Genomic DNA, 25,958 nt, shown 5'->3' on the forward strand with positions numbered 1-25,958 from the left:
TACATGGTTGAGTTTACACTAGCCTCATAAAATAGATAGATCTCAACAACTTTAAGATCTTCCATCCATTTTACCCTTTTCAGATTATTTTAAAGATAAGCTAGACGGCTTGCATCAATATAGCAGTAGTCTCCGCTACTCATCCACTGTCTTTTCATGATATAGAGGCGAGGGGTTGTACAACTGATCTAGTATCTACATCATTTGATTCCTCCTCTAGCCAAGATTGGATGAATGCATAGCTGATATAAACATTACTCGAAAGATCAAGAATCCTTTCCAAGTTTTGTTATTATACCATAATTCAAAAAACCTACATTAACAAAGAGAAGAAAACATATCCTACGATATAATTACCATCCAAGGAAAAAATAAATTCTTAAGCTTATATCATATTCTATTCTAACAAGCACTCTAGTACCAACTATGAGGTGTCTGCCAGTCTCAATCCAAGGAACACCTTTTAAAAGTCCATCAATAGGTTTTCCAAAATGACTCTGCACGGCGCTCCCTTGGAGTATCACGGGGTTTACCACTTAGGCCCTACTGAGTCTACATCACAACAAAAGAGTTCCAACCGAACCCAATAAGATCGACCTAAACTTTTGGGTTCCTAAAATCAGACGGCCTTCTAACACCCAGTTAGCGTCAGTAATTTTGAGTTTTCACTTCCTACAAGATTACTCGAACTGAAGCGAACTTACCATTGCACTTGGTTCAAAGAGAATGGGAGATGGAGGAGAGTGAAATATGTCAATCCTCCTACCCATAAGGCAAATTCCCATTCCGGCCCCTTAAAACAATGCAAGTTGATTCTACCTAACGACTAATTGGTCAATTTATAGTATTCCTATTTCTATCGCGGATTTAGAAAAGCTCCCATCTAACCGAGACCACCCTATCATTGGACGGACCCGTCAAGGGTCATGCCCACCCGCTTTCCTTTTTTGACTTTATAATCTTTAGTTTTTTAATTACCTACAACACATTTATTGAAACATATACAACTAGCTTCCTTAATTAGTCCGTTAAATCACAAGTTCCCTTCACATAATTTATTTCACAGACATGCATACAATTCAAACAACCCTTAAATTAAAAAAAATTCCTTTATTATATTGGAAGTTTATTACAATTCCCATCTTTTTGACCTTGCAGAAGATATAGAGAATTCCACAAGGGTATTTTATCCACCAAGTTTCCTCTCTTATAACTAGTATTAGAGTTTCAGGATCCCATCCTGGGTCGCAAAGGGGCTCGTTCGATTCTAGGAGTAATGCGAAATTTACGACCCATCTTTTCGACCTTGCAGAAGATATACAAAATTTCAAGAGGGTATTTTTTCCACTAAGTTTCCTCCCTTGTAACTAGTATTAGAGTTCCAGGATCCCATCCTGGGTCGCAAAGGGGCTCATCGGATTCTAAAAGCAATGTGAAATTTATGACTAGAGCCCCCCCTAGCATTCACATTTCCTACTGCTCAAGACTATACCTATGGGATAGACCTTTCCACTATGGAGTCAATCTAAGCCTCTTGAAGTGCTAATCATGACCCCCTCGGAGTAGAGTCTCGTAGCTAGCTTGGGGGTAGCCTAGCAAGATCTTTCCTTTTATCATGTTTGTCAATGTTTAATTAGAGATCTAGATTCTAGCAAACACAAACAATCCTTGTAAACAATGACAATCACACCATCGTGTAGTTCACAACTTCATATAGCCAAGGTAGATCCTTAATCCAAGGTAACCTTACATTCTAACGAGGATTCTTCTTCCCATAAAGAAGTGTTGAATAAAAATCTTTCAATGTTATTAAGAAAGACACGAATTTCCTGTTTAGGGCTAACTTATCCAATATAAGCAAATTTTCTTTAGTTGGTACTTAGAAAAATATTGCGACAATAATTTAACGAGATGATTTACAAGATTCTTTAAATAAACTTTCACTTTTCAAGCATTAATCAACTCGTAAACCATTGTTGTTTTTGGCAATAAATATATCAAGTTATTTTATTAATCTCAAGTGCGTATAACATCCTTTACTCATTTCGTGCAATAATCTCTTGCAACTATTTCTATCATGATTCTATGAATTATAATCTCGATTAACCTATCTACAAATCATAGGTAGTAGTTAATTATTTGTGTGTGTATTAGTACGCTCTCTAGATGAAATTGACATCTCGTGTAAGTGTAAATGCAAAAGCTAACATTTTATGTACTTAATTTCGAAAAAAAACCTTATTATTTTATGTGGCAATATGAAAATAATAGCCTATTTCTGAGTTGTGAACAACCTAGTTTGGCATGATGTCATTGGGAATTTTGTCTTTGCTTGCACTTGCGTTCGCCCACACCCGATGTTCCGTTGGTAGTGGCAATTCCGACAACCTCGGGCATTTCGCTATCTCTGGCAATACCCGTTCTTTGACCAGTTGCTATGGATTTCATGGTCTTTTCACCTCGTTGCTTTGGAGCCATCATTCGCGAGTGGGTTCGAGAGATAGACAAGGTGAATGAATTCAGGATGGGAGAGTGTGAGAGCAGCTTGCCGAGTTGAAGAGAGACAGGGGGAGGTTGAGTTAATTCGTTTCCTCTCTAATCCCCTCTCTAATTCCCTCTCTCGCAGCCTCTCAGGATCTTCTTCTCTCTCTCTCTCTTTCTAATTCTCCCCCTCTCAAACTCCCTCTCACATCCTCTTGGGGGGAGGGGGAGAGGAGTATCCTTCTATCTCCCTCTCTTTTCCTCCCTCTTGCTCTATACTCCTGAGAAGGGCCTCTCCCCTCTTGCTCGGACCTACCTCACCTGCTCCCCATGCCTCTTATTTATAGCTAAATTAGAGAAGAAGGGTTGTGAGTAAGAAAAAGAGCTCTTTATCGAGGGGATGTTAGCAAAATCACCAATATCAAGCTTCTAAGCTATAAATCCGATGGTTTCGTTGGCTCCGAAAGGGAGGTAAAAACCCCAAGCCATGACACCTGCTCAGAAATCTTCCAAATCGCTCCTTCTTCTCCCCATTCGAAGTGCTACTTACTTTTTATAAATTGTGATCGCAATATGCATGATTTCATTGATCCTTCTTTTTGCATTAAATCTTCAAAACCTGCTTTAAAACCCACCTTTTTTTTTATATGACATCATGTTCTAGAAGTTTCCATAGCCTTTTAGGATATTTATATTAAATAATATCTAATATATCAAAAATATCCTAGTTTTGTCCAAAAATCCAATATTTTTGGACCATCCATATTATAGACAGTGACACTAATGACTAGTATGGCTCATAACTCTCATTCACATGGTAACTTCCGTGATGGGTGGCTACAGTCCGTGTCAATCCAAAAAAAAAAAGTCAGGTTACAATCCTCGGGGTTTTTTTTTGCTTGAGATCTTCTCTATTTAATGATTTTAGAGTTCTTCAAGTTCATATTGCGAGAAGTCAAGATATCACACCATACAAATGTTGAACTGGTGCAACAAGATCAGTATCTCTAGCGGCCTGAAATCCAAGTTCTCTATTCTTCTAATAATTTTGTAGTACACTACAACAACAAATTCAATAAGTCCCTATTGCTAAAGGCTAAATGTAAACTAATAGATTCTTCTTGAACAATGCTCATCCTTGTATTGTATACATAGATAGTAGATATGGAATCACAAGATCACCTTTGTTAATATGTAGATGCCATTAGAATGGATTTGAGAAAAATACTACTTAGAAAGAGAGGAATGGCTATGGCTATGGCTAGGAGAAGCTGGGGGCTATGAGGCTATGGAGGTAAGAGAATGACCATGAAAAAGAAGTTAGGTGATGTATGGCTATGGCTATGAGAAGCTGGGGGCTTGTGGCTATGGTTATGCTCAAAAGAAATAGAGAAGTTGGATGATGCAAAGCTATGGTTGGGTGAAGCTGGGAGCTATGTGGCCATGGGCTATGCTCAGAAGAAAGAAAGAAGCTAGGGTTGTGTAGCTATGCTTGTGTGAGCATAAAAAGATGAGGAGATTTGTGGAATGGAAATAAGATAATTACCACAGACGAAAGAGAGAAGCTAGATGTTGTGTGGCTATGGCTGGGAGAAGTTGAGGGATGTGTGGTTATAGCTATGTGAGCATAGAAAGTTGAGAAGATATGTGAATGGAGGTAAGATAATGACCAAATCGGAAGCATATCTTATAGAAAGATACCAAAAAAATTTTAAAAGCCTACATGATATGAAAGGAGGTTTTGAAGGGGAGGAAAGCTCTTTTTGGAGAGGGAGGAAAATTTTCAAATTTTTAGTTACCTTTTTGGATGCTCATGGGACCCGCCTAACATAGAGTGGTGAAAGAGGGGAAGGCGAACAAAGGGGGACAAGCCTATAAGTGATAGGAACAATGGAAAAAAGAGAGTGGATAAAATGTGCACACCACCCCCCCTCTTCCATTGGTCCACTTTAAATCTCTTGTTATTAAGAGAGTCATTAATTCTTAAGTAAAATGATCCTTTTTGAGTCCATATTCCCCCTAATGAGGGTTCATTGGCAAAGTAGACATAGTAGGCACGATAGAGAAGACACAAATTAAAGAATTACCATCTCTACCACCATGCTAAAAACTGACCCTACTAGAAGGTGATAGGGTAAAGGCAAAAGTCCTTTAAATGGCTGTAGCAATCATGTTGTCACCTATTTCTTAATAAGTATTGTTGCATGGAGAAACAAATGGGGGAGAAGGGTTGAGGCTTAAAGGTTGAGGCACATATACATAGCTTAAATCAAGTGGCCACAAATGAGGGAATGGAGGCTAGCTATTTTGTGTTCCAAAAACAATCTTTCCATCTGGTAATGAGAACTATTGTTGGCCATTCGGGACATGATGAAGTGAGGACCCCCTTGGAGTGTGCCTTGATTTGTAGAACATCGAAAATGAAATGGCATATTTGAGAGTATAAGCTTGCACATGTCAAGGGCAATTGTTCAGTACACGTCAACGACGCTTAACCACGAGAAATTTATTAAATTTCAAAGCATACTAGTACTTGTGTATACGAGATGTGGACTTGTTGTACATAACCTAGTACTTGAAGAAGCGAATACTCATTGCGAGAAAGTAAAGGTAAAATTGAAATTTTGGTGTATGATTGCAAGAGCAAACTAGTACATATATAGTCAATTTTTATAAGGAAAATATTGAATACATAAATAATGATAGCTAGAAAAGTAAATAGCTCCTAAGATAATTTCATGAAACGCAATGCCATTCAAATGCGATCATGAAAAGTAGAAGACCATGAAAAGCAAGGCCGATCAGAGGCAGCGAATGAAGAGTTGTTGTGGAAGAACAAGCACTATACTCCTTCATGTAGTATATATGTGTTCCCTTTTGTAGGGCTTCGTGGAGCATCGGCTGAGGCTGTACTGCCAATGGCTTACCAGTGCAAGTTGGAGAGCAAAAGGTGCCATAATCCATTGCGCGGCACGCATGGCGAAAGGAGAATGTCGACTCGCTACATTCGTTAAGGTTGGCTACAAAATTCAAATAGGCCCGGACACAGAATTTAACATGACAAAGGAAGGGGCGTAGTGTTCAGGAAGCTAGTGTCTTAGCTTATCAGGAAACTAGTTAGATTTGAGAAATTCCTATTAGACTACAACCTAGAAGGATTTTAGCCTGTAAAGTGAATATATAGATTACTATAAATTCTCAAAAAATATATGTCCAAATTTGTTGGTTTTTGGAATCAAGAAGAGTCCAACATGAATTGTATTTGTTTCCCAAAAATGTTTTTCCCCGATACTAGTTGGTTGGGAAGGGGCTCTTACCCTCCTTTATTTCCTCACTGCCATGTTTCTTTTCTTCTTTGGGGGGTATTTTGTAGGTGGAGATTTGAGGATTAAAGATTTAATCCAACACAACCTTTAGGCTAATAAATACATGCAACATGAAGGTTTTGTGTGTAATCAAATTTCTATCTTTAACTAAATTACCAATTTTTCATTGTAACCTTTACTACAAGTTAGTCTACTAAGGACTTCATGTCTCCACAGGGCATCTAAGCTTGTATAATCAATGCTCCACAGGGTATCTAAGCTTGTATAATCAATGTGTCCCATAGCTACAAAAGCCTCAATTTTAAAAAACCCAAAATATCCAAGGTTGTATAGTCAATGTGTGCCATAGCTACAAAAGCCTAAATTTTCAAAAAGAGGGATCTTATTAATACATATTGTGTGTACCCAGGTTCCTACACCTAAAATCAAAGAATATAAGAGGAGGAATTTGTGTAGTAGGCCTATAGAATTTAGTTGAAAAAACTTAACTCATAGTAAAGTCTCTCCATAGAATTTAATTCAATGTGAGCTAAGTTAAGATTGAAGTGTCTCACAACTCATAGGCTCTTCTGCATATATGATTTGTGAGAATTCCAGCTTAAGGGGATTTGTTTTGGGTTCCTTTACACAAGTGGCAAAGGTTAGGGCTTTATTAAGCTTCCTTTGTCACTACCCTTGTTGAGGTAGAAGTAATGGTGCATTGGAGCCTAAACGCAATGGTGGCTAACACCTTCTGTGTTTGGGGTACCAGTATTTGCTTGTTTTCCCTGTAACATCCTTAGGCCTCAAGTAGAGATCTCATCAACCATGTTAACATGACCCTTTGACTCGTTGACTCACATTGGTAGTTATGTGCTCTTGTATTAGTTGTGATACCTTCTAGAAGCTTAAGTTGAAGTTGTAGTTAAAGCTCTTCAAAGTGTGGGTTGAGTCTTTATTGCACGCTACTTGTGAAGTGTCATGTTTGCACTGTGTTTGAGTATTTTTTAGATCCAATGTATCAAGCTTTTGAGTTTTTATGGTTGTTTTGTGGCCAATTTTCCATATGTAGAGGAAGTCTTCCCATGATGTGCTCAAATAGATGTAATTGAGGCTTAATTATAAATATGGCAACTAGTACAAATCTTCTATTTTCTCCAAGGATAACAAAAAATCTTAGGAGAATAGAGAAATCTATGGGCATGGATTGGCTAATGGATGAGTATTTTGGTCGAAATTTTTGTATTCTTTTTGTAATGCAATTGGCCTAACCATCTCAGTGGCCTTAAACAAGTTGACTTACGCTCTTAAGAGTTGTGCATGAAACTTTGCCTTACCATCTCAATCTTGGGATACCATCCTCGTCGTCAATATTTTTTGCTTCAATTAAGACAAGAAATAAACAATTATAATATTTGATTTAGTGTAGACCTTAGTATCTATTCCCCTTGATGTCTCAAGAGGGAGAAAAAAATCCTTAGGCCTCACTTGTGAATTATGGGTTTAAGTTGCAAACCATAGTGTTGTTAAGCTAAGACAGAAATAAGTTTGGCATCATGGCCATCACTAACTAAACTATTCTTGTAATATTCTCACTATCTTGAAGCTTGACATGGTCATGTAAGCATTGTCATTCATCCTTATTCTATTATTGGTACAAAGGGGTGATTTCTAGTTGGTGCTTCTTTGTTTCGAGTTAGTGGAAACATGAGTCACATGTTTAACATTAGCATCTATTATTCCATGCTCAAGAATTTGGGACTTACGTGTACGTGCTACATTGTCCATACACTGTGTTTGTATGTCATTTGTTGAAACTCTTTTGTCTTTTTCATTTGCTTTTTCTTCATTATTTATATTTGTTGATGTTCTTCCCAAATAAAAGAGAAAAAGGATAGGATAAATATGAATCAATTTTGATAGCTTTGAATTGTGAAATCATTAAGTTTAAAAGTCTTAGTACTCTCACTAAGATCTAGTGTCATTTGCATATGACTTCCCACAAGACTAAGTTTTTAGATGAATTTTTGATACTTATACAATCAATAAGTAAAGGTGATGAAGCCCTATTTGCCACATTTTCAATTTGTATGGGTACGAGTAGTAAATAATGTGCAAGAAAACAAGCATAGTAATGCTAACTACATTGATTTGCTTTCTACTTGTGTACTAATGATTTTGAGTATCAATATGACCCATAGTGTAATTAATAATGAAAATGAATATCTAAATGACCCTTGTTGAAATCAATAGTGCAAAGTAATGATTTTGAGTATCTAGATGATCCATTAATTTTCACCATTGTCAGATATAAAGCGATATAATCATAGACCTTGTCATGGTGATGTAGCAACAATACACTTGGCCTTTCTCACCACTAAGCTCTCAACACCAAGCAGTACCTTCCAAGTTTATCTCATTCACTCTAACATTCCTATTGGATCTTCAGACTAGTCCAGCTAGATGGATTCATTGGTCCTGTGGATCCAATGGCCACATAAAATAAACATACCAATGCAAGGAATACAGTCTTTTTCCATCAATAAACAATATCAACTAAAGTAACTCTTTTAATCCAAATAAAAGTAAACAAGTATAAAATCAATAACTCAAATCTAATTATCACAACTCAGTAGTATGGTATGGTCTATATACTCGATGTCATCTTCTACGTTCTTTAAAGCACTACAATACAATTTTACACCCTGGAGTTCATAATGTGTGTGGTGGATGCTATCCAGATTGCATTGTAATATGCCATTGAAAGCAAAGCATAGCCTATAAAAAACAAACTCTAAAGAGGATGAAGCATATATATATGTGTGTGTGTGTGTGTGTGTGTGTGTGTGTGTGTGTGTGTGTGTGTGGCCAATTTTATTTCGTTGGTGAAGTTGCAATCATATTTAGTATATGAATAGAAACTATTCTTGGGTAGGAACTTTGAAAGCTTTGACAACTTAGGCTAATACAATATTGAACATGCGAAAATGCAATATATAGAGATATGACTCACTAACATATATGGAGTGAGAAAATTTTATTAATAAGATCAAGCCTAAACTTTCTCTCCAAAGAATCTTTATAATCATTTCTCAAAGTTTCTCAAAGACAAACCTAGTTAATGGTGATTTCTATTCACATTAAGCCTACCATGCCACCATATTATTCTTACATTACTGAGTCTACAACATCACATAATTTTGACAATCCATATGTCATATTGAGAATTTGTTATTCTTTTTATTTTATCTTTTTTTTGTAAACATTTTAAATTAAGTAAAGAACACTCTTTCTTCTTATTCTTCTTCTTCTTCTTCTTCTTCTTCTTCTTCTTCTCTCTCTCTCTCTCCATATAATGAATAAAATTAATTTAAAAATTAATTGATTAAACTATTATATATAATTAAATATAATCATTACTATCACACACACACACACACATTAATTATAATATAAATATGCATTACACATCTTTTATTGATAACTAATTAATGTATTAGTAATTCATGATTAATACATAATCGATTATGTTAATGTATGATTAACTATAATTAATACATATGTTATTAAATTAATGTATAATTATATTGTATGATAAATATAATAATACATACAACTATATATATATACAAAGTAAATATTATATATATATATATATATATATGCATTTAAATAATAATATGTATTGATTAATATATACATATTAATAGTTATAATATGCATATTATGATCACAATTAATTTATATAATAAATTAGTGATAATGATACATAATAATTAAATATGTATATATAATATAAATGTTAGCTCTAAATATAGGTATTGATTATAAATTAAATATAATTTACATAATAATATTTAGTAGTTAATTATTAATACATCACACACACATACACATATACACACATTTTTTTCTTTTTGCTTCTTGTTTTTCTTATGCTTTATGTGTGTGTACATATATGTGTATATGCATATGTGTGTTTAATATATACATGTCTATTTGTGTGGTCTCATAAATGTGTCCTCTCTCTCTCTCTCTCTCTCTCTCTCTCTCTCTCTCTCTCTCTCTCATCATTTTTATTCTCGCCTTTCTTCTCTCACCTTTCTTCAATTTATATGTGTGCATGTGTACACATGTATATGCGTGCATGTGTTGCATGTATACGTATATATTTATGTGTGAATGTGTATGTTTATATAAGTAAATGCATATGTTTGTAAATACGTGTTTTACAAGTGTATCAATTTTCTCTCCTTTGCTCTATTTTTTCACTTGTATTGTGTATGAGCTTGTAGACGTATGCAAACATGTGTGTACATGTACATATATATATGCATGTATATATGTATATATGCACATGTATTGTTCAGGTGTTTTTATAGTTTTTATTTGTATGTAATTTTAAAGAGAGTGTGTGTTGCATGAACATGTTCAACCATTAAAATTATTATACCATCCCATATGTTCAATTAAAGAAAAAAAGAAACTCTATTTTTTGTGCATGTGCATTTATGGATGTTTTTTAAAAGTATATATACATTGCATGCATATGTTAAACCATTAAAATATCATATCATCTTACACATCTGTTTATTTTTAAATCATGAGAGAGAGAGGGAGAGGAGGGAGCCACATACTTTTCCCTTTCTATTATTATATCCTATGTTCAATTGAGAGAGAGAGAGAGAGAGAGAGAGAGAGAGAGAGAGAGAGAGAGATGGCAAGAGGAAGCCATTGAGGCTAGCCTTCAACAAGCACAACCCCCGCCCCCCCCCCCCCCCCCCCCCCCAACACAAAAAAAAGGGCCAAGATGATGCTCAGTCATGCGAATTACCTATTCAATGATTGGATGATATAAATCCTATGATCATTGCTGGGAAGGAAAGGCTGTGAAGCTAGAGGTTGGATGGATATAAAACAAAGGAGCATTCTGTTAGGGAGAGGAGATGCATTGAATGCAAATTCTGTCATTCAGAGGAGATTCCTTGCGATCGTTAACCCACAAAAGAGCTTTGAGAGAAACTGCACTAACAACTGAATGGAACTCAATAACAAGAAATTAGAATCTCTTTCCATAGGAAATCTTTGTATTTTTGTTGTCCATTTCCACCTTGTCCAATTCAAACCATGTGGGTGTGATTTAGAGCTTTTTTCCAACCACCTTGGAAATGTAGAGCCTCCCCAAAGAACAAGCACAGCGGCTGAGCCTCAGGAAACAAGGGAGAACACAACCCAATATTTACGAGGTACCGCTTGAGCTGGCTGTGGGCTGTGGTGCATCTATCAGTAGAGACTGAAAGCATTTGATTACATAGTGGGGCCCCAGATGCAGATGGTCCGATACCAATCAGGCCATCATCAATCAACCCAAATCAAATCTGCCAAGTGCATACAAACCAAGTACTGGCAGCCCTGAAGATGACCCATCTGCCAGGATGTGAATTAAATTGACCTTCAGAGTAGACAGAACACCAAAATAAGAACAACAGCGTGACATGATCAATACCAGATGAAGTTATACTTCGTACTGTTCTGAAGAATACCTTCAGAGAATGCCCTCTAAACAACGGAGACAAGATAGGACCATAACTTTGTTAAACCCCATCAGCTGCTGGTGTAAATAGACTGTCAAGAAATCCTAGAGCTTTGCAGATTTGAATGCTAACATTCAGCTTTCTTTCCAGTAAAACCATCATTCTAGCATTAGTCTTTACTAGCAGGTGATTCATCTTTGAAATCCAGCAGCAATGATGCCTCTGAACGATAGGATGCCATAGCAATCACTCCAAAGAGAAGTGAAGGCACCAGATAAAGCAGGGCTGGTTGTGCAGCTCCAGATACCGCATTAGCGGCTGCATCAGTTGGCAAATACGGCAGTCAAACTTCCACACACAAACAAATCCTCACAATCAAAAAGCAAGATTTCAAGGACAAATAAGGTCAAACATGCTGATCAGCCACTGCTAGTAGGTAGTTTCTCTATTTAGCAACCAAAGTTCCCATCATGCATGGCTAATCAGCAATATGAACCTGTAATACAAGCAGTTAAAGAACCCAAAAATAAGAAATGCCTGGTTTGAATGAGTACCAACAGTGATAGCCAGTCCAACCATATATGAGGCAAGGCAAGTGGTGAAGTATGTTTTATTTGGCTTTTGGATTTGACTTTCTCTAACAAGTCCATCCACCATTTCATTTGCTCCCAGATCTCTTGAACGAGATCTATCAAACCGTAACATGAGGGCTATAAGCAAGCCAGGAGCAGCAATATCACCCAAACCCAAAACAGAATACATGTTGGCAGCGTGTTCCTGCAAACACATACATTTGTTCCTGGTAAGATTATAAATAATGATTACTATCAGCCTTATAAGGGGAGTGTTAATTTTAAGAAGTGATACAGACTATTAGTAAAACAAAATGATTTCCAGTAAAATACAGATGTATGCAAGATAGGAATAACCTTCAACTGAGGGAAAATTAGTTTCATAGGGCCCTCAAAAGCAGTCGATGTTGCTACCTGCATGAACCAGATACTCTGCATTAAAATATGTAAATCTGCTGGAGAGAGGAAACTATCGTATGTTACATCAAAAGATGATGCAAATAACAAGTGACCAAACATGTGGAACAATGCTTATTGTAGGCACACATGGTTAGCTAACAGGGAGGCTCTTGAAGCAGCTACCATGCAAGAAGCTTAAGTTATTGAGAAGGAAACTTCTTGCTTTCATGGAGATAGCTGGTATCCCAAATGCATTGTTCACACCTTAGTGAAAAGATGGTGTGAGATTGCATACCTTAACATCATGTCTTCTATTATAAATTTTGAATTGGATAAATTCAAGCATATGGCTTGTATTATGTAGAGAAAGTGACCAGGGTATGGAATCTTAAAGACTACAACTCAAACAATATTGTACATTTTTATTTTTCCATGGAAGCCTTTTTTCCACATCAAGTTATTGATGATGGGAATAGGTGTTTCACCTTTAAAGTCTTGAAAATGGGGGAGGAAGCTACCATGAACAAAAGAAGAAAACAAACTTATATGCAGAATTCTATTGCAACTAAAATATTTGTTTAGCTTCTTCACACGGGTGAGAGCTCTAGTAAGAAATTGCCATGCATGTTCTACCGTGGGGTTGGATCAAGAGGATTAATGATATGTCCTGCAACTTACAGAAGATCCAGCCAATGGCACATGGAGGTTGAGATAAATGGGCATCCTGGCACTGAACATGACAAGGTTACCACAGGATTGATTTGCCAGATCGCATCAGGTGTCCTTCTTTTAGTACAACTCCTACGATGGGCCAGTTACCGGGAAATGAATTACAATTCATCCAGGCCTGACAATAGACAAGTGGTCCTGATTCATTTGGTTGCTAGTTGACCTAATCTACCTCTAGATCCAATGAATGTTTTGTTGATATTAGAACTACTTGAGGCTAGATTTGGCCTCAATTGGCCAGGTCAATGTTAAAACAGGTCTCTATCCCATAAGACAAATCAAATATTTAATCACATCAATGTTCTCTTTTTCCACATTCTCATTCTTGCATCTCCCTTTTTATCTCTAATCACTTGGTTGCAGCACCATCAGTCCCAAGTAACTTTTTTAACAGCTGTATTTCCGACCCAAGAATCTATCTGATGGGTTAAAGTTTAATGGTAAGACTATTCGAATGTAATAGCAAGGCCAAAATATGAAGACTCGTGAAAGACAGAAGTTAAGGCTAGGTGTAAATATGTTCATATTCTTTCTGATCATTGACACTGAGCCTTCAAACCTTGTAGCTATAGAGGAGGCTGCAACAAATGCTTTGGCATATATCTATCCCAATTGGGACCATTAGCATCCAAGTTGATCTTTCATGTGCCTGTTCACAAGGGGATGTAAGAGGAAAAGGGGGTTGTAATTTTCCAAGTCTCTAAATAATAAACAAACATGAGACCTGAGAACAGATATTAAGGTTTTCCCCCCTGGACCAGTTGTTATTGTGACATTGCCAAGTAGATTGTCGTAGTCACAAGTGACACAAAACAGGATGGGGACAGGAGAATGAACAGGATGGGGACAGGGGAATGAACAGGTGACATTGCCAAGTAAGTAGATTGTCGTAGTCACAAGTGACACAAAACAGGATGGGGACAGGGGAATGAACAGGAATTGCTGTCACTCATGACTATATAGCAACATGGAATGTGATGTGGGACAGAAAGAAGCCGCCGGTCCAAAAATGACCATCACTTGTGACTATGTAAGTAGGTTGTCAAAGATTGTGGAAGGCCATGGTTCCTAGGCTAAATTCATGTGTGAGCTGACCTAAGTTTGAGACAAGCATGTGCATTAGGCTGTTTAATCAGCATGGGGACTTCTAGAAGTAGTATTCTATTTGTTGGACCTTAGGCCTTCACCCCTTTGAACAGTTCATTTTTCTGAAGTGCAAAGAGGGTTCCACGGATACCTAGGTTTCAAACAACGAACATATGCTTGCTTGTATCAATAGATCTAGAAAATCTATTTAACTGCACAGATAAAAATTAACTGGGAGCATCAATAGGTGAACCACATTCGATCTTTCTATGGTAATCGAGAAACCTATCAAGCTTGCAGACTTGGCAGTGTGCTGATGCAACGAATACTGATGAGCATCTCAGATGTCTAGGAGACTCAACAGTTTGCAGATGTAATGAATACTGATGAGCATCTCAAATGAACAACACAGATTGCTTGTTCATTCTCAAACATCAAGATGAGATTTAGCCTAGGGCTCTACCTATGTGAACCAAGGATTTCTCTTGAAATGTGCTATAAGCTATAAGCACATGCTGATGAAACAAATGCCCAAAACATTTACTCAGCCACATTATGTCATTAAAGAAAGACAGGCAAAAGATGCATGAAAATCTATGTGCTTTTAGTCTCTCACCTTGACCATGACATTGTCACCAAATACATGAGGAGATCCGAAGACCCAGAAAACATCATAAAGTAACAGTCCACCAAGCATTGCTGCTGCTGTCAGGAAACTGACAGGATTGAAAGTCAGTGACACAGCATACTAAACATCAGATCATACATAATGCATTTACACGATCCAAAATATCCCATCAGTCTCTATTATAAGTGCGTTACAAAACGGTTGAAGATACATTTAAAGAATCCAAAATGAGCCCTCAGTCTCTATTATATGTGCATTACAAAATGGTTGAGGATTGTTTATGCTGAATTCAAGAGCTGGAAAAATGAATTCTTCATTTCACATTTCTTACATCTCTAGCTACTTAAGACTCTTGACATATCATTATGCAAAATTGATTCCTCACCACCAATACAATGATACAACTAAAGTTCTTCAATCTGATCTACTTCTAAGAAATCATGGCATTACTGATTCTATGAGAATTTGATGAAAACATAATGTTTAATGATTGACTTGAATTTTCAATTAGAAATTATCCTCATCTCTACAAGGGTGCAGCCTTATTACCCAAACACTTTATATGATTCTTCTGAAGTTATCACAGAAGTTAAGACAACCTGACAAACATTGTCCAAAATAGGAAATTTAGCATTGCAAAAAACATCCAAGCATAAGCTTGGGACAGCTCATGTTTTACTTTAAAGTTTTCCAATAGAATATATCCCAAATGCCATGATTTGCTATCTTGACTTGGTTATCAGAGCCTCTGAAAATAATGCTTATTCTTGCCCCAACTTAAAAAGAAGCATGGATTTTCCAAAAAGAAGCTGAATAATCACGGCAAGATCAACAAATAGGACTTTCAGGCTTCTCAAATCAAATATATCACAAACCTAATTTCTGTTTTAAAGTCATCTAGACATTGTGGGTTAGCACAAACGAGCTGGTTGTCAGAAAAAAGGGAGGTTAAATATGGAAAAATCCATATGGAATTTTCACAAACAGGCTGTATAAGCTTGTCAGAACGTCTTTATAATTGATCAAACAGTAACAGCAAGACTTCAATATTGGCATCTTAACAAAGATGCAGGTAAAACAAGTCAATCTCATGTAAAGCAGTTAGATTGACAGACTGGTCTTGTGGTAAAGTGATGGTTTATCATCACAAAACCAAGCCAGTGGACAAAAAACAACGCCATCAGAATGGAAGGAGTATTAGAAGTGTAAAGACTCTTTGGAGAAAAATCTACCTGCCAAGAGAGAGAAGATTCAAAAGCTCAGTTACTATACACACAGCTATGAAATTGTTTAATGTGAAAGGAGCCCCAGCCTGCCTACTTGCAACCGCTGCACCAATCCCAACTGCAATATCAAAAAATTTGATATTACTGCATGAAACATGGCAACTTATAATGAGCAGCTGAGAAAAAAACCTCATTGACCTATAAAACTTCCTCTATTACTTTATTCAAACAACCCTTTGCCAAACATGAAATAAGCCTCTCCATTTGAGTACCCAAAACAGTGGAGAGCATGTTAATAAGACCCCTTGCATCTCTCAGTAACCCTGATAGTCTCAATAGAAGCATTTGTTGAAATTGTGGAGTTAAGTCCCAAAGCCTTAAAACAAAGAAACCGAAGTTTGTATGTAGGATTCTTGTATAAAATCATTTCATGATGTCATGCTGTCAAAGTCTCATTGCTATGATTGAAAAAATTCAAATAACTGTTAGACTGGATACTCAAGAGTGGGAATGTTTCTCAAAGTGGAGAAAAACAGTAAAGCACAGCAGATTAAAGATACAAAAAAGATGGTAGTCTTTATACAACTGTGCTTATTAATATAGTCCCCTCTACACTGTCTCCTGTTCCCCCACCTGCGTTCATTTTTACTTCACGTGCTAGAGGTATGAGTGATTGTCCGTAGTTTGCTTCTCTCAGCTGATTGTGGTCTAGCCTAATGCAACTGGTCAGAATGTTGAGGTGATGCTGCTCACATGCAGGGTGTTCATGATAAATCTAGAGGTTCTCTACAAACTTTCATCTCTGCAAAGGTTAGCATTAACAAAAACCAAATCATTTGCCTTCTCTCTCCAAGGCAATTCCTCTTCTTTGAGGCAATTTGAGAGTCGAAGCTTCACAATCGCTCCAAACATGAGGATCTCATAGCCTAGCCTCAATATGTGGGTAGCGAACTGCTACAATTCCAGCCCATCTGACCCAAAACTTCCCACAAAAAGGCTGCTCCAGCCTTGAAGCAATCATGTGCATCCACACAGCCAGAAGAGCCCTGAAATTGCCTGTACTCAAAAACCAGACTCCAAGTTTAGGCTGATCTCTGATTTTCTGCCTAGTACCTGCATCAAGTAACATGCCCTCTAGAACAAGCCTCCAATTATCACTCACCTTTGTATCATTATCCTACCCCTTACCCTCAAACTCAAGGTCCAACATACAAACTATTATTCTAAATTCAAATACTAACGTGCATGGGGCAGGCAAGATCTTATTACACCATGTGTGTTATTCCAAAATATGGCCTTGAATAAGAGATTTCATGAAACACTTAGTTACATTTATCCATGCATTACAGCCTCGACTTCATAATTGTAATCACACAATAACTTGACAACTCATCTGCATCTTCTAATTGAATCTCTACTTACCAAGCAGTGCAATGCAATCTGCAGCTGTCACAGTGACATGTACAGGCTGTCCAGCATCTTGAATAAGCCATTGTGGTAAGTCTGTCAGTAGCCAGAGGCACATATGTCATAAATCAACACCAGATTGCTATGTTTAAACGTTCACTCTGGCATAGAAATATATGTCAGCCCATAAGTTGAGATTGTCTTGTGAGATGAAGCTAGTAGAAGCTTGAGAACAAGTTCCCACTTCAAAACTCCATAGCAAGTTAATCAAAACAAAACTCAAACAATCATTATACTCCCCTTCTTCCTTAGCTTTACCTTTCTCTATACTGCAAGTTACCAATAAAGTTGATAGTTGCCCCTGCCATTTTTATTGAAGTAGTTGGTAAAAGGGATTGTTTCTACTGAAAATAGGATACTCAGTGCTGCTTGAGGTCATGAATGATTTGCTTTAGCACCATATGATGTGATCGCTCTTTCCAAGAACCCTGCCGTATTTTTTTTAAATCTTTTCATAATCCACATACATGCCAAATCGAGTCTAAAGTTTCTCTTGAGACTGACTAAGATACACCCTATAACAGATATCACCAGTCTCATGTCCGATGGCGTCCAATACTAATATGGTACTAACCAAACTAATAAATATTGGACCTACTGTAAAATATTACACGGCGCAGCGAACAGAATCTGAGAAAGAGATAGAGAGTACACAACAGATAAGAGGAGAATCAGTAAAATTCTTTAACTCCAAACAACTGATACAAAGATGGCTCTGTCCACCCGTGCGCTTCCACTGTGTGAAGCTTAGATGGCGATCTAGACAGAAGATAGGTGAAGAGCTTAAGGCTAGCTGGAACAACAACTCTGACTGGGTGAAAGATAAGTGTAAGATGGCTGCGAAGGGGTTTAGCTTTTATAGCCCGCGTAGGTCGTTAGGTCGGCCTGCTGACCGACCTACCATATGAGCCTCCACTAGTCGGCCAGGGAATATTCCAGGGAATATTCCCTTTACCATCGGGCCGGGGGCGCTGCCCCCGGACCCCCGCCAGGGGGGCCACTGGCCCCCCTGGGACCCCCCAGCCAGGGGCCGCTTCCGCGGCCCCCGGACCCCACAATAGGGGCCCCTTTTAACTCCCTTACTACGCAACTCAATGCAATGTGCCTCGAGTTGCTACCAGCTTAACCACTCTGTCTAACCCAAAGATTAGACCCACAATGGTCACCTTTTTGCCATCCGGTCACATAGACCTCATCTGATATACAAGTCAGGACTCCACCAATGTCCGGGCTCACACTTGGCTTCTCCTCATAATGGGGGCCTTACAACTTTGAGCACCATGGATCATTGGTAGTACCTAATGAGGGTGGGGCATTGATCATATCTAACACCCCCCCTCAATGTCCACCCATAGGTGAACTATCTCCTCGGCCCAATGCCGAGTCTCTGAAGATGAACTTGAAGCAGATCCTTCGTAAGTGCTTTGGTGAAGATATCTGCTCCATTCTCCTCTGTTGGACAGTAGACCAATTCCACTATCCCATCCTCCATCAAATCACGCACATAGTGATACTGGATCTCTATATGTTTGGTGCGTGCATGAAACACTGGATTTTTGGCAATGGCGATGCAACTCTGATTGTCACATCTCAGCACAGTTGGTTCTTCATCCTGCACTCCCATATGCCATAGAATCCTTCTCAACCATACGGCCTCACATGCAGCAAAACAAGCTGCCTTGTACTCTGCTTCGGTAGAAGACAATGCCACTGTTGGTTGCTTCTTACTAATCCAAGAGAAAATTCCTGAACCCAAAGAGAAACAATAACCAGAAACTGACTTCCTGGAATCAATGTCTCCTGCCCAATCTGAGTCACAGTTCCCCACAAGAGAAGTTCCGAAACTGTATGTGATACCATAGTCAAGAGTTTTCTTCAAGTATCTGAGCACCCGCATCCCAGCCTTCCAATGACTCTCATGAGGTTTGTTTGAGAACCTGCTCAAAACACCAACAGCAAAACTGATATCTGGTCTGGTGTTACACAAGTAGATCAGACTGCCGACCAACCTCCTATACCTCCCAATGTCTGCTAATGCTGATGTATCCTCGACGGATAACTTTGCATTCACCTCCATAGGTGTAGCTATCTCCTTGCACTCGGTCATGCCAAATGCCTTCAAGATCTCCCATGCATACTTCTTCTGAGAGATGAAGATCTTTCCTGGCTCTTGCCAGACTTCAATCCCCAAACAATAGTGCAGCAAGCCCAAGTCTGTCATTTCAAACTCAGAACTCAAAGCCTTTCGAGTTTGGTTGATCATATCTTCATAGTCACCTGTAATAAGAAGGTCGTCCACATATAGGACAATCACTACAGACTTTTTACCATCCCTGTAAACATACAAGTTAGCATCTGAGGCACATCTTTTGAAGTTTAGGTTTAAAAAGAACCTATCTATCCGCTGGTACCATGCTCTGGGGGCTTGTTTCAGCCCATACAATGCCTTCTTCAGTTTACACACTTTGTTCTCAGAATGGGGGGCCTCAAACCCTGGTGGCTGAGCCACGTACACCTCCTCCTTGAGGTCACCATTTAAGAACGCTGACTTAACATCCATTTGGTACACTGGCCACTTCTTGTGGGCAGCCACTGCAAGTACCGTGCGAATAGTGGTCATTCTGGCAGTTGGGGCAAATGACTCTTGAAAATCAAACCCTTCAACTTGTGAAAATCCTTGGGCAACCAGTCTAGCTTTGTACTTTTCTAAGGTACCATCAGCCTTGTACTTTACCTTCCAGATCCACTTGGTGCCAATAATCTTCCGCTTTGCTGGCCGATCCACTAGCTCCCAAGTGTCATTCTTCATTATGCTGTCATACTCCGCCTGCATAGCAGCCTTCCATGATGGATCTGCAAGTGCTTCTTCTAAGTCAGTTGGCTCCTTTACTTCTCTCATAATCTCAACCATCAAGGCCATGTTGACTATGTGAGCAGAAGCCCTCCTTTGCTCCTCTATTCTCTGAGACCTCCTTGGTCCGTCTGCCTTCTCCTCAACAGATGCAGGCATAGGATTATTGTGGTCATAGAGCTGCTTCACCCAGCGCGGCAATGGCTTTTCCGGTGGGGTGATGTCAGGTTGGTGAACTTTTTCCTCATCATCTGAAGATGATGCTTCCTCCTCCTTAAGGATAGGGATAGCTCTCGGGACAGGTTCATAGTGGACTACTTCTTCGCTTGATGATAAAGTGGAAGACCTTGCCTTCTCCTCCTCCACTGTATGCGGCTCCTCCTTGAACACCACATCACGGCTCGCGATGATCTTCTTTGCCTCTTGGTCATATAACTTGTAAGCCTTCTGCTCATCACTATAACCCAAGAAGATACATTTTCTGCTTTTTGGTTGTAACTTGTTTCTCTTCTCATCTGGAACATGTGCATAACATTCACATCCAAAAATTCTGAAATGTGAAACAGATGGTTTCTTACCAGTGTAAGCCTCATGAGGTGTTTTTCCCTTGAGAGCCTTTGTGTAGCTCCGATTTAGAATGTAGACTGCAGTATTAACAGCTTCAGCCCAAAAATGGTTAGGCAATCCCTTGCCCTTTAGCATGCATCTTGCCATCTCCACAATGGTACAATTCCTGCGTTCCACAACACCATTCTGCTGAGGTGTGTGAGGCGTCGTCAATTGACGCTTGATCCCTTTGCTCTTGCAAAAGCCTTCAAACTCCTTTGAGTTGAACTCACCACCACCATCTGTTCTAAATTTCTTCACACTTTTCCCTGTTTCATTCTCAACAAGTATTAGCCATTCTTTAAACTTACCAAAAGCTTGAGCCTTATCACGAAGGAAGTACACCCACATCTTCCTACTGTAGTCATCGACAATCAACATAAAATAAGAAGATCCCCCCAAGGCCTGTGTAGGCATCTTACCACACAAGTCAGCATGCACCAACTCTAGAGGAGCATGTGCTCTATTCTTGCTTTCTTGTGGAAATGCCTTTCTCTGTTGCTTGCCCATCATACAAGCTTCACATGGTTCCTTCAATTCAGTTATTGTAGGTAGGTGAGCAACCATACCTTGCTTTTGCATCTCCTTCAATAGTGCAAATCCGATGTGTCCAAACCTTTCATGCCAAAGCTTACTTGTGCCCACTCCAGCGGTGGCTGTAAGAGCACTTAGCTCATACAGGTTGTTCCTTCTTTCTCCTTTGCCAACAATTGTGCCAGCACTATCAATAATTTCTGCACCTGTCTTCTTGAACCTCACTTCATGACCAAGATCAGTTATGGCAGCAACTGATAAGAGATTTCTCCTGATTTCGGGAACATACAACACATTTGAAAGCTTTTTGACTTCACCATTTGCAGCAACAAAAGAAATAGTACCTGTGCCCGCAACAGGGCATTTAGCATCATTTCCAACCGTCACAGTGATGGATTCTTGTAGAGGCTGCATAGAACTGTATAGACCTTTCTTGTTGGTCATGTGACGGGAGGCCCCACTATCCAACACCCAAGAGTCAGTGGTAGATTCTTCTTGCGCCGAGGAGCACACTTCCTCAATGGTCGCCATGAATAATTCCAACTCTGCTTCAGCCGTATTGGCTGTCTCTTTCCCTTTACTTTTAAGGGTACCATTCTTTTCATCTGCCTTCTTGACACGACAATCTGCAATTGCATGTCCTTTCTTCTTACAGTAGAAGCACTCTCCTTGAAACTTCTTCTTGCCGCCCTTCTTCTTTTTGTCACCATCATTTTTGGTGGAGGAAACACCTTTGCCTTTTGCATTGGCAGAGAATGCAGCATCTCCATTGTTGCTTCCTTCTCGGGCTTTCAGCCTCAACTCCTCCTCCATTAATAATGCACAAAACTCCTCAAAAGTCAAAGCTTGAGGTCTCACCTGAGTATTAAGGGCAGTTACTAGTCCATCAAACTTTTGTGGACAAATCCGAAGACACCTCCGAGCTAGCTCTTCGCTAGTCTTTTGTATCCCAGCGCCAGCCATCTGGTCGCGTAGATTCTTAATCCGAGTGATGAATGCTTCAACCGTCTCTCCTTCAGCAAACTTCTCCGCTGCTAGTTGATTCTCCAAGTTTTGAATCCTTGTTTGGTTTCGTGTTTCATACTGACTCCTTAGTACATTCCAAGCCTCTGACGCTTTGGTTGTATGCTGAATCAGAGTCAAAACACTGTCAGAACAGCTTGTAACTAAGGCACACAATGCATCTGCATTCCTTCGTTTCCAAGCTCGCAGAAGATCTGCATTCGGAGGAATCATCACACTAGGATTTGATGGGTCGGGGGTAGGCTGTGGTTCTGCGTCAGTCCCCAGCACAGTCTCCAGAAGCTCATAAGAATCAAGGATAGTAGTAATTTTGAACTTCCACAAGGTGTAGTTTGTACCATCTAACTTGCCTTCGCTGAAGGTTGGTGGACGAATCCTCAGTGTTTGAATAGCCGGTACAGCAGCACCACCTCCTGCACCGCTTCCGGATGCGCCAGAACTGCTTCCCGGAGTCGACATCGTTTCTCTTTGCTGTTGAAGCCTTTGCCTCTTGCACGCTCTCCGATCTCTAGAGCCCCCTGGGCTCTGATACCATGTAAAATATTACACGGCGCAGCGAACAGAATCTGAGAAAGAGATAGAGAGTACACAACAGATAAGAGGAGAATCAGTAAAATTCTTTAACTCCAAACAACTGATACAAAGATGGCTCTGTCCACCCGTGCGCTTCCACTGTGTGAAGCTTAGATGGCGATCTAGACAGAAGATAGGTGAAGAGCTTAAGGCTAGCTGGAACAACAACTCTGACTGGGTGAAAGATAAGTGTAAGATGGCTGCGAAGGGGTTTAGCTTTTATAGCCCGCGTAGGTCGTTAGGTCGGCCTGCTGACCGACCTACCATATGAGCCTCCACTAGTCGGCCAGGGAATATTCCAGGGAATATTCCCTTTACCATCGGGCCGGGGGCGCTGCCCCCGGACCCCCGCCAGGGGGGCCGCTGGCCCCCCTGGGACCCCCCAGCCAGGGGCCGCTTCCGCGGCCCCCGGACCCCACAATAGGGGCCCCTTTTAACTCCCTTACTACGCAACTCAATGCAATGTGCCTCGAGTTGCTACCAGCTTAACCACTCTGTCTAACCCAAAGATTAGACCCACAATGGTCACCTTTTTGCCATCCGGTCACATAGACCTCATCTGATATACAAGTCAGGACTCCACCAATGTCCGGGCTCACACTTGGCTTCTCCTCATAATGGGGGCCTTACAACTTTGAGCACCATGGATCATTGGTAGTACCTAATGAGGGTGGGGCATTGATCATATCTAACACCTACGTCCAATGAAAAAAATTGGACATCATTTTAATGCCTATATTTAATGTTAGGACTTAAAATAATACACTTTAAACATTCAGAGACTTTGTACCAAGAGTTTACATATTAAGAGCTTGAGGATAGAGAGAATGGCCGATGGAGAGCTTGAAAGTAGAGGTAGGGTGGAGATATGGAGGAGGAGAGCTTAAGGGAGTGGGGTTACCTTGAGGAGAGAGAGTTTGGGAATAGAGAGCTTGAAAGTTGAGCTTGAAATTTGAATTTGAAATTATAGAGCGAAAGAGAGGGAGAGAATATATTGCTAGAAGGGGTTTGGGGGCTGCCGGGGGTATGTACATGTGTGTTGTGGAGAGGAAGCCTAAACAACACCTACAACATACCCCAAAAGTAGGGGGGGTTAGGTTGGGGGTTAGGTGGATGCTGGAGAGATTTGGGGTATGTACATGTATGTTGTGGAGAGGAAGCCTAAACAGCACCTACAACTTACCCAAAAGTAACCCCAAATGAGTCCGGACAGTTTCCATCGGACACCATCGGATGTGATTGGACATGTCATACTGGACGAGACGGATTGGACAAGTTGAACCGTCCATCGGACGTGGACAACTAGGGACATCTCATCATGTGCTTAATGAGAAAATCTTGCCCTAAGGCTTGCCCCTGAAATATCCATACAGATGGAAAGCTGCAGATTTAAAGCCTGGTATTGCATACACTATCAACCAATATTTGATGGGTGACAAAAGCAGCTACCTTCATGGCATTAGCATCTGATGACCACTCAAACTGCTGGCATTAGCATGAGGTATCAAGAAGCTAATGCATAATCAATCACATCATTTATGGCCCTTTCCTTATCTGTCAGCAATATAAATTCCCTTCCACACAAAATAAACTACCTTTACCTTGCCATGTCGCAAACTTGCACAAAGAATGGCGGCATATGTTTACCAAGACACAAATTACTTACCAAGTTTCCAAGACAATGACTTTGTCTCTGGCAAAATGTAACCCACAGGGCCAACTAGATTGCTGGCGACAGCAAGAGTTCCAGCAAAACCCAGGTAAATAGATATGAATGTCCGCAAATCAAGATCAGGAAAGAACCGAAGGAGACAATAGAATCCAAATAATGATACTGAACACATGATTGGCACTACAAGCCCTTGTTTCAATGAAATTGTTTGAGGCGGACTCTTCTGTAAGCTGCACACAAGCAAATACACAGATGTACAATGTTAAATGCATGCCACTGTACTTCTGTGCTGCTCACTCGAAAGTGATAGGAAGGGTTAAATCACAATGACCATCGTCCAGGCAAGAGATAATAAGCCGAATCATGTATGCCTCAGCAATGAAAATGCTGTCATTGTAGCTGGCAACTTATAAAGTGAAAATCAATTTGAGATAGTCAGTACCTTCGATGGCTGCCAACATACACGGACCAAATTGCCATGAATACAAAATAAAAAGCTCCAGAGTTCTTTATCTGTGGCAGCAAAGTACCTAGTGGTACAGCTGCAAGCAGCACCCCATAAGCAACCTGCACCAACCAACCATTTACATAAGACAAAAATTTCATCATTTACTTCTTCTACACTTCATCACCCCTACCCTTGCCTTGCAATAGTTCCTTTGAAGGATAAAATCTTAATGTCTTGTTGTTCAAATATCAACCATGAAAAAAAAATGAATAAAAAAATATAAGCCCAATCCAGTGGGCTACTTGAAACAAGATATTTGTCACCTCTACAATCATGGTAGGCCTCTAGGCACCCTTGATCAGATGCATTGGTTTCTTTGGGGTTGGACAATCCAAATAAAAAAGAGTAGGGAGAACACAGAGAGTCTTGGATTCTTTTGGGCCTGAGAAGGAGAGCTGAGCCACTAAAATTAGGGTTAGTACTAATCTATTATTATAGTACATTAATTCCTACTTTATTCCCCTTAAAACAACCCCAAAAAGCAACTAATGCTGATTACCAAAAAGATTGCCTTTATTTTTTAATGCACTAAAATCCTCAATAGAAAGAGTCAGTTGTGGGCATCCCTTTATCCTACTTTGATCATTCATCATTTCAGGCACCCATACCCATATCCCACTTCAATCATTCATCATGCATCTTAAGCCACCTATCCTCATAGTGCCACCCATACCCATCCTGAGCTGTTGCCACCCTATCTCAGCCTGTTGCCAAAATCCTGCGGCTGTCCTAACTAGAGGAGATCACCATCAATGGAGGTCTGC

At 39.6% G+C, this 25,958-nt stretch overlaps 1 protein-coding gene across 5 annotated transcripts in view; it reads right to left on the reverse strand.

Annotated features, from left to right (window-relative positions):
• Nucleotides 1-10,838: 10,838 nt before the first annotated feature.
• The window catches only part of LOC148020654 (signal peptide peptidase 2-like), an 82,120-nt gene continuing 67,000 nt past the window's right edge, over nt 10,839-25,958 (reverse strand). Inside the window, exons 2-10 of one of the 5 annotated variants that reach the window (XR_015694578.1) lie at nt 25,129-25,253; nt 24,681-24,916; nt 17,383-17,463; nt 15,967-16,078; nt 14,723-14,822; nt 12,250-12,306; nt 11,875-12,097; nt 11,330-11,638; nt 10,839-11,213 (exon numbers count right to left, since the gene is read on the reverse strand). Coding sequence is in view for 1 of the 5 variants with exons in the window: in XM_087698456.1 (XP_087554582.1) it covers nt 11,490-11,638; nt 11,875-12,097; nt 12,250-12,306; nt 14,723-14,822; nt 15,967-16,078; nt 17,383-17,463; nt 24,681-24,916; nt 25,129-25,253 (1,083 nt within the window). In the remaining 4 variants the exon portion in view is untranslated. Of the gene's footprint in view, nt 11,639-11,874; nt 12,098-12,249; nt 12,307-14,722; nt 14,823-15,966; nt 16,079-17,382; nt 17,464-24,680; nt 24,917-25,128; nt 25,254-25,958 lie in introns of all 5 variants that reach the window. The other 4 variants (XR_015694577.1, XR_015694579.1, XR_015694580.1 and 1 more) reach the window with 4 other exon arrangements.

Source organism: Lygodium microphyllum, chromosome 18, assembly GCF_053477565.2.
Source record: "Lygodium microphyllum isolate KBCC chromosome 18, Lygodium_microphyllum_v1.1.10, whole genome shotgun sequence".
NCBI lineage: Eukaryota > Viridiplantae > Streptophyta > Polypodiopsida > Schizaeales > Lygodiaceae > Lygodium > Lygodium microphyllum.